The 10443-nt window shown below is 42.3% G+C and overlaps 1 protein-coding gene across 1 annotated transcript; it reads left to right on the forward strand.

Moving 5' to 3' along the window:
• Positions 1-2232: 2232 nt before the first annotated feature.
• LOC136440414 (homeobox protein unc-4-like) lies at positions 2233-6648 on the forward strand. Its single transcript, XM_066436451.1, has 3 exons — positions 2233-2909; positions 4499-4704; positions 5417-6648. Exons 1-3 carry the CDS (start codon positions 2774-2776, stop codon positions 5810-5812), a joined length of 738 nt encoding a protein of 245 aa, XP_066292548.1. The 5' UTR covers positions 2233-2773; the 3' UTR covers positions 5813-6648.
• Positions 6649-10443: the final 3795 nt, after the last annotated feature.

Genomic DNA, 10443 nt, shown 5'->3' on the forward strand with positions numbered 1-10443 from the left:
AGTCAACTTGATGAAATGACGTTTGACTAATTCCCGACAACACAGGAACTCGTGTCAACACATCTGGCGATCCCGGCATTATGTGTGCCGTGTTTTGACTCTGTTTTCCCGAGATACAGAGTGGCGATAGGTACTGAACACAATTGAATCAACTCTGGGTGATCTACTTAGCTTCATTATTAAACACTTGACGAAGGAAAACCCCGGCATCAGAAGGCTATGTTCCCATACGGGCACGTCAGGACACCAGAGACCAAACAGAACGCAAATAATTAATTTTACAGGGAGGAAATATATACAGATCATAAGAGGAGATTATAGTTTGCCCTTTGTCCTCTTTACAACACGCCGATAAAGACAACAGTGAGAAGGAGGCTGTTTAAATTCTATTTTGTTTTTTAATAACTTCACGAAGCAACATTTGTAACCTGAAAAAGTTCGTTTTGCTTTCTGAGATATTTTGACCATTTGGACCAGTTTTCGTGCTCTAGAAATAATGGAGCATGATTTTTTGCAGGAGCACATCACTCCTAGTTTTCCCGCGGTTTCCAGGCAACCCTAGGGCACACCCTGGGTAAAAGATCAGGTGCGGTGTGAATACCACTTCACGGCTCTTGCCCAGGAGTACCGCTTGAATCAACACGGCGGGTGTCCGGGCTCGTTAGTCGGGCGGACCGGCCTTTGTTCCGACTCTCGCCGCGGGAAAACAGTGATTGTGCGCGGATAAAAGCCGCGTGTGCGTAAGGCAGGTAGGGAAGGAGTAGGACCACCAGTCGGGCAGCGCAGAAAGGTGACAATTTCCAACCAGAAGGGGCAGAGGGGACACAATACGTAGTTTCACATCCTTGGAGAGAATCTATACACCGTCAGAACTTGTCTCATGGTATCATCATCGCCATAAGACGATATCTAGATATAAAGGTGACGATAAACTTAAAATTTATTGTGAGTCAGAAGTAAGCTTTCTTGTGAAAAAAATGCATCTTTCACAAGAACTCATACGTACTGACGAACCAAAAGTTGCAGAATCTTTTCAAGCTTCCTATCTATGGTTGGCGTTTACAGGTATTTCATATAACGTTATACTTTTTGTTATCTAGATTACAGAGTGTTAACGTTTTGAGAACAGGGTTTTTCATAAGTTCTCAAAATTGTGTCATTTTTTCTTTTGACAGCCTCATCGCGAAAAGCCGTGTCATTGAGTGATAGAAAGTAAAACTCGTAATGTATTACAAATGTTGTAAATCTCAAGAATATGACATATCTATGATGCAAATCTCATATACATGAATTTTGCGTTCAGTCAGAGCCGTCATGATCATATATAAAACAGACCTTACACGCTAATGCAAATCTCATAAATCTGAATTTCGTGTTCAGTCAGAGCCGTCATATATAAAACAGACCTTAAACGCTATCAATGCTTTATAGTTTCCCAATACATACCAATAACAATTTTTCATACAGATACATTAGTTCATTGTGCACGCGGTAGTCCAATTTTGCTCTGTCTTCAAAACGGTACAGTGCTTTCCTTGTACATATTGTTCGGTGGCTCCATTTGACGGCCAATCGTGCATATTCTCCCACGTACACCTGCACACGGGCCACAACCCCAAACTTGACACCGATCGGCCCGACAACATGTAAGCGTGCCCCGTTCCAATCTTGGTGTAATTAAATGGCGCTTACCACGGTCAATTACCACAATCACACAAATAGCATTAAGCAATTTCCATCCAGCGTCGACGGGAGGGTCTGTATGGGGGCGGCTTGGAAACTTATCGAGTACCGGTGGGACGAAGTGGTGTCTGAGATCATCATGTTTGCCACGTTCAGTGCTTCAAAAGATCACTTCTGTATGACATTTTGCTCTATGTCTTGTGCCATTTTGGCTTATACTATGCCCTGGTGATTTGTAATTCAGTTTTAAAAAAGTGATTTGCAGCGCGACGAAAAGTCTGAATCTTGGAGTGAAATGTCAGAATGGACATTATATAATGTCCTTGATGTTAGTTATCAACCTCAAGATTCCCTTTACCTTGTATGTTCACCATTCTGATCGGTAGCTGCAATACGACGTGATTGTCCTGTTTCGGCCCAAAGATCAACCCCTACAACTGTAGTATGCATACAGTGTGTTACTTGCTTTTCTTAAGGTTTTAAACGTCAATGGGTTAAACCATCGCCCTTTCCCAACAGGGGTATGCCACACCCCCTTAGATACCCTCTGCTTTGTAGGGAGCCCTTTCTTGCTGGAATCAATGAGGTGGGAAACGACGATCATTTAGGGTACTCAGCCCCTGCGAAAACCCATTATGCCGCTTGTTCAGGTAATGTATATTCCCGCCCCGCGATTTGCCGTTAATAGCATCATACAAATTAACAAGTACCCGCCGTGCCTGCCTATCATATAAATAGCTTCCGCGCGCTCTGCAGTCCTGAGGACTTGGGAAAGTATAGTGGCCGTACCAGGAGGCTTAAAACCACAGCTCACACTGAAATCGTTCCGATTTTGGGTCTGTAGAGCCCTTTTGAGCAAACTCTGTGCTCTTAGTCTGTATTGGTGAATTCATATCGATTCTATTACGCCGATTTCTATGTTATTTCACTCGTGCGAGCGCTTCATGACAAAAAGTTGAGAGCAAAAGAGTGTCGAAAGCAGATATTCTACGACACATTGATATATATATATAGACGAACCGTGTGGCAACATCAATCTTCTACCTGGGAACTAGCAATTTTTTCTCTCCGTAACTGAGAAAAAGACGTCATGTCGTACACGATCGAGGGGATACTGGGTTTGAAGACCGAGAAGAAACAAGAGTCGTCCTCGGAGGAGAAGGCCGGGGACGCCGAGGTCGGGAGCGACTCGGATCGGCAGACGATGTCTCCTACCGAACAAAAAGGTCAGTGGGGTTTCTTCATATTGTCAACAATCCATAGGATTTTCTAGACTTTTAGGTTGTGTCTAGGATTAGTAGAAAATCTATTTGGTGGTGACAGAGAGTTTGAAAAAGTCTCAAAGACGTTTACATGTAGATTTATGTCTGACATCCTCATAAAATGTGAAAGCTTGGTACACTTACGCCATACAATCATTCATGATGCTGCTTACTTGTCAGCTAAAGCAATCTTTCCTCAAACGATGGACACACAAAAGCCGTTTCTTACAATGCGTAAAAAAGATATATATGAGGCTGTCCTATAGCTCGATTACAGACATTTAATAAAAAAAACGATACATCGACTCATTTATTCATAACAATAGCCTTACTGGTTCACTTCATCCAGGAGTCTACGTTTCTTGATAGATCTCTATTTTCAAATTTCATTTTACTGTAGAGGATATTTTCACAGCATACTTTACCGCAAATGCAAGCGAAACGAAAATTCTTACGTAGTCATAGTAATAGGAATGATGCACGAAAACCTCGTAACACAAACAAGAGGGAACAACGTCTACCAATGTCCCAGTTTTGTGGTGAATATTTCGACGGACAGCACGATCTGATCTCACAGTATAGTCCTCCCGATAGTCTTTGTCGTGTGTAGACGGTGAGGTAGCCGCCATGCTGATTTTGTTTTGACGCACACCTTAGGTACTATTTTCCGTGCATAATGCAATCTTACAGACCAGTTTCTTATCGACAACAAGAACAAAAAATTGTCATGAATGCTGAAGCTATAATTGCGAAATAAGACGTGTATCGTTTTTCTTTGTGCAAATTGCCGTCTCTTGCAATTACATCATCGCACAGACAAAAACCAACAGACATTTCATATGCATGCACTCTGATGACGCGTTAAGTGTAAACAACTGAATCTCCAAGGCAACAAATACGATGGTTCGTTTTTCGTTCTGGAAATGATTTCAAAGCAAGAATACTGTCCATCTGTTGGGACATATTTCATACCGGGACATAACAGACTATCAAGGAAGATACTGTGTACTGACATTCTCGAAAATGTTTTGGAGTATTGGTGTCGTTGTATTCGGTACAATAGGATATACCAGGATTCTCTCTCTGTCTTGACGTTCTATCATGCTAGCATGCGTGTGCGGCGTAGACTAATTTGCGACGCTGGTGACCAAAATATGTGATTTAATATAAGAACAAAGAGGCGTGTGTTTTGTATATGCATGTAATTTGAGGCAAATGTGCCCAATATTGTCCGCGACATTTCCATGAATTCAAATTTGTTAGGAGGTATTATTCTGCCCGTACTCATGTTTGTCATCGGTTGAAAGTATGCATTTATATTCGCTAACGAAAAGCATTGAAAATATCCAGAATAGTACAGATCTTTGCTTTGCCCACCAGGGTTTAAATTAGCGACCGTTATACAGTCAAACGTTTTTTTCTTATTCTGTATACAAAAATATATATCATGATTTTCGATATATTGAAAGTTTTCGTCGTAAATAAGCAGAAAATACCATATTACAATTTCACATTGACTAGCAGGGGGTAATGATACTTTTTTGATATTCCAGATGTCGTCAATACCACGCCTGCGCAGATCTATCCTACAACAGCTGTCCCACCACGACGAAAACCTCGGCGCATGCGCGTCCGCACCAACTTCACGAGCTGGCAGCTGGAGGCCCTGGAACGAGCATTTGAGACGACCCACTACCCGGACATCTTCATGAGAGAGGCGCTCGCGCTCAGACTGGACCTCATGGAGTCACGGGTCCAGGTACGAGACTTTTCAACCTTACCGGCCCTTATATGATTTATCAAATGTGAATCTGTTCCCTTGGCCATTTGTTACATGTTACATTATCTAATGGGAATAAAGGGACTATTGTTTTTCTAACCTCGATCTTAGAATGTTTTAGTTTAAAAAAAACGAAACTTAACGGGAAATACCAAAATTGGCATGCTACTTTCCCATGTAACTTCTAATTCAAATTCATGAATTTTTTTTTGCTATTCGAACAATCACTTTCGTTGTGTGATCTAATCAAATTTGTCTGAGTTCCTTGCCTCCTTTACAGGCCTTCTGGGCGCTGCAGAGGAGGCTTCTTAGTTCCAATCATTTTTTTCCCTGGCGAATTGAAATGCAGCAATGAATATACCAATTTCTTTATGGTGTAATATCACCATATCACCATGTCACCTTGCACAAACGGAGAAGATTTGAGTTGGCACGAAATTCGTAAAATCTACCTTTTCTTGTAACAAACATATACTAAAGTACTATACAATTTTTGCTGATGTACTGATTTTGAAACGACTTGAATCAATAAAAAAAACAGTATTTTGTTCGGCCAGTAACTGTCGGCAATAAATGGCGGCCGTTTACATCATGGTGTGAGGAAATCCCGAGTATTAGAGTATGGTATGGTATTGGTATGAGTATTAGAGTCTGATAAGTAAGGGACATGTTGTGTCTGTGTCGCTCACAGGTTTGGTTCCAGAACCGCCGTGCCAAATGGAGGAAACAAGAACGCGCCAAGGAACAGGAGAGAAGCAAGCTGCGAGATAACGGCGCCAGCCCCATCCAGCTCAGCACCACCAGCATCCCCACCTCGGTCGTCAGCTCGGATAGCTGCCCGCGCCGCGCCCTCTCCGCCCCCTTCATCACCGTCCTCCCGCCCGTCCTGCCGCCCATCGTCCGCAGCCCGCCCATCTGTCTCACCGGAAACGGAAATGACGGCAGCGGGCGGGATCGGCAGACGTCCTTGGAAGAGCGGAGGTCGTCGTCCATCGCGACGCTCAGGCTGAAGGCCAGGGAGCACATGGAGAGTCTGAAGATGGCCGGGGTGTCGCCCGTGTACGCCGCCGGGGAGAGAGATGACTAAAACACCTTAGGAAAAGAAAAGCGAGAACTCTTGTGTTTCTCATTGTTGCAAAAGTATAACCATGGACTCAAAGCAAAGCCATTGTAAGGGTTTGTTGGTGGAAGTCTTGTCTGAGGTGTCTGAGAAAAGAAGTTGAGTGACGGTGACGTGTATTCTTGTACAAAAAGAAAAGAGCTTTTATATGTTGTCGCTACCACCTCTTGTCCAAATGTTAGACAGGCTTTTCCCGTCTCAGTCTCTACGCGTAACGTATCTGTGATCATCTTCTATTGTTGTACTACTCAGTAGATCTATTTGAAGGTGTGGTGATCGCAACGAAACCCGTTGTATGCTCGGTTTAGCAGCTGTAACTATTACATACTCGCTGTAATCTGACACGGATGTTTAGAGGCCACTGCTGTGTTTACATTTTCCATTAATGACCTGTGTACCTGTCGACGCTATTCACGGTCTGCACATGAGTAGAAACACCAGTGAACATGAGGGTGTGTTTGCTACACTTCGATCTTTGATTGGTAGTAGAATGGTGCTGCTGTCAATCATCGTGATATCACGACAGGATTCCACTTAAAACGTGTAGAAATGTCTAACTCTGAGCACTTTCAGATGGCAGGTATCGCCGTGTCATTATATTGTACGGGTGCGAATTGTATCCACACTTCCGACTTGATGTCTGACGTACTATGTATATACTATTAGTCTACAAGAAGGATTCTGCTGTAGTGCTGCCTAGGACTTTAGGCATTGTGAATGATATGTTGTTACTAGAACAGGGTATATTTTCAATAGAGGACGACATATAGGAACATTAAATGTTCTGAGATCCACGCAGACAAGTTGTGCCAATCGTTTCTGACTCTTTACGGTGGCCTTAGTGATAGACGAGGAAAGGTCATTGGTTAAGTGCTACAGTGTTTTCCATCATATGCCTATTTTTGGCGACGCCTCAGGGGCGAGCCAAATGATATAGTATTGTGTGCAGATTGCAACTATTCTAGGAATTGTACAGGCATGTGTCCATAGGCATATTAAGACAATAAGAATGTTAGGAATGTTAGTCAGACAGAAAGCCTCCCTCGGGACATTCCTCCTAGATAACCTAGACAGGAAGCTACATCTGTCTACCAGATGTGCCAGGCTTATGTGTACATGGTCCATTTAAGACCTCAGCTCCACAGTGATATTGCTCTTTTCTAAAACAACGTGTGTCTGTAACAATGCTTTTAGACGCCCTAATGCTGGTCCTTACAACTGTAAGACTTAATGTCTTTCTTCGGGGAACAGGTCATAACTGCATCAACTCCGTACTGATAACGATTGTGCACACGCTGCTTCAGTTACCTATACAAGCAGATTAATTAATAAAGGGCATTAACCTCATTCATGACATTGGGAACATGTCCAAGCCAGATCGACCAATGAAAAATTTCACTGTCGCAAGGAAATTTAGCAAGCCAGAAGTACTAGTACTAGATGATTATCCTGCTGATAAGATGCCACTTTCTTGCTGATATAATCCTGTACACTTCCAAGAACACATGGGACACATTTTTACACAACAACATTTCTGGATTCAAGATTCCCAGGCTGGCATTTCATTAGGGCTCCAGGAATTCATGGCAAATTCCTTTATGACTGGTGTTCCTGGTATTCCAGTGGGACTCGAATTCCATCCTGGCATTCCATCCTGGGATTCCATCCTAGCATTCCATCCTGGGATTCCATCCTGGCATTCCATCCTGGCATTCCATCCTGGGATTCCATCCTGGGATTCCATCCTAGGATTCCATCCTTAGCTAACATCCCTGGCCATTCACGCTCTAGAGGACTTAGTTCTATAGTTCAGGGAACATAAGTGTACAAGCTGTTGCATGGTGTACATGTATGCTGTGTCTGTTGGTAAGTGGACTATGATGTTAAAATTTGTGTAGATTTGGCTTAACATGTTGTTCATGTAAACAGCAGTCCTATCAGAGTAGAATAGTCATTTTGTATGGTGGGAACCCGGTCCATGGGCTGTTTTCAGTTGTCATGATCAGGCTGTGATGAAATAGATGTTCGTTCTGGCAATGGGGTGTGTCTGGTAGAATCTAGTGGAACTATCGCTGTCTGTGTGTGTGCGTGTCTGTGTGTGTGTGCGTGTCTATGTGTGTGTGTATTTGTCCAGTAGAACAGGTACCCGTCAGCCCTTTACGTAAGAAATCCTGTATGAACAGCACCACCTATCATTGTGCCCTAAGCAGGGTACAGTAAAAACAAGAGTTCCACGACCTCATATCTCCATGAACAATTCTATTCATGCAAATGACTTACACATTCGCATAATATATGCTTGGGCATAAACACCTTTATGTAACTTACACATGTTGCAATATTGACAGTCCTATAATTTTCCAATTAGATGAATTATGGTGGTTTTGCATTAATTATGCAAATAAGGATCTATTTGCATAATTGGCATATGTTGATGCTCCACTTTCCATAAACTACATACGTTACATGTATTTGAGTCTGATAATGGAAAACACTGCAAATATAGATTTTCCTCATTAGCAATGCAAATTAAGTCACAATTAGCATAATTTGCACTTCATTATGTATATCTCTGTCTAAGCTACCTGCATACTAAGTATCATATTGACAGTCCTATAATTTTCCAATTAGATGAGATATGGTGTTTTGCATTAATTATGCAAATTAGGGATTCATTTGCATAATTGGTATCTGTTGATGATCCACTTTCCATAAACTACATACGTTACATGTATCTGAGTCTGATAATGGAAAACACTGCAAATATAGATTTTCCTCATTAGCTATGCAAATTATGTCCGAATTAGCATAATTTGCACTTCATTGTGTATATCTCTATCTATGCTATCTGCATACTAAATATCATGGAAATCCGTTGTTCCTTTGTTCAGTTATTCTCCTTAGAAGATTTTCACAAAAACACCCCTGCAGTTCCAGAGGAAGCTGCTAGGGGGCCCAAACCTACATCACTTCTTTATTGTATCACAAGCTATCTGCCACCCAAAAATCAAGACCACAGCACGTCCAGGTGAAAAGATACAAAAATTGAAGTTCTGCTGCAGTATCAAGGTCACATACCAGGGGGCCCAAAATCGACCTTGAATTTCGGCTTCACAAGACCCGCCCACATACCAAATATCATTGTAATCCATCAAGAGGTTCTTGAGTTATGCTGACTGGAGTGGTGCGGAAACACAAACAGACAAACAGACAAGCAGACAAACAGACAGACAAACAGACAGACACACCCAAAACAATATCTCCATTTTTCATGGAGATAATTAAAACAACAACCACCGTCGCCATGGCAATGTCTTTTTATCATTGCCAGTCTTGTTCCTATTGCTTGCTTGACTCTTTCCCTGTCGAATGTCTGAAACAGGTTTTCTAGGATCCTGCCAGCGCGGATTTTATCCAATTTCCCTGTCGTATACGGCCCATACCCTCTCTGCGTCTTTAGATGTTACCAACTCAAGCTTTACTTCGAGACCCGACGAGTAGAAAGCTTTCCTTCTTCTTCATGTTTACTTATAATTAGCGCAGTTGTACAGACCGATTGGTCATGGGTTTCAGCGTCCCGTATTTACAGACACAGGCAGGTGTTTAACTTTCCAATTAATGACTCGACTGTCGCATGTGGTCTGAGTCGTCACTGTGTAAAGGACAATACAGAAAACACCTGCCGAGAACACCTCTGGTATTAAAGGGGTGTGTCATTTTCAGAGGATTTGGGAACCTTATTCCCATGTTTTTAAATCATGTACATAACTTGATAGAATACTTGGTGAGAGGCAAACGGGACCCTTGGGTTGGGTTGGGACTACGGACTGAAGGTTAGGTTTCGGTGTCGTGACTTTGATAGCGCCGCCTATTGGCCACATTAAGACCTGTAGTTTTCTTTAGAGGGGTAAATTGAAGATTCAATTTTCATTTTTAGAGGTTTGTCACTTTTTCACAGGGCTCAAATTTAAAGTCGAAAGCCGTCATTTGACGAGATTCGCTACATAGTAACAACTGTCGACAACAAACATGCGCCAGGACAGTTATATTGTCGAGAGAAATCTATCGCTTGATTTTGTGTCAAAAGTGTTTCTTTAAATGTTCAAAGACACCTTGAAAGGAACACCAAGATTCTTAGGCATTATGTCAATCCACTTGGATTGATCGAAAAAATGCAACAAATCATGCTGCAAAGTTGAAGAGTTTTATCAATGTTAGAATAAATGGAAAATACTCGATGCAATAAATCGAAAATACTTGATTCAATACTAACGGGGTAAAATCATTTGCCCCTTGCAAAGAGATCTTATAACACTGGCTCCCATCCCATTCATATAACAACCCGCAAAATGAAAACAATACCGTGACAAAATATTGACATAAACCGACGATAACGAGCAACCTGCCTCCATACAACACACAGCAGCTCGCCCGCTGGTTCAATTTTGTCAATACAGGCGGAACGCCATAATCTCCTCCCATTTCCGCGTGTCTAAGTCCCATCAACACCCTGTCATGGCGCACGCCGACGTGCTTGGAGAAATGATCTAGCGTGCCACTTTTCACGCAAGCGATCATAGAAAACCTATTAACGGGGA

This window comes from Branchiostoma lanceolatum, chromosome 8 (genome assembly GCF_035083965.1).
Source record: "Branchiostoma lanceolatum isolate klBraLanc5 chromosome 8, klBraLanc5.hap2, whole genome shotgun sequence".
In the NCBI taxonomy this organism is placed as follows: Eukaryota; Metazoa; Chordata; class Leptocardii; order Amphioxiformes; family Branchiostomatidae; genus Branchiostoma; species Branchiostoma lanceolatum.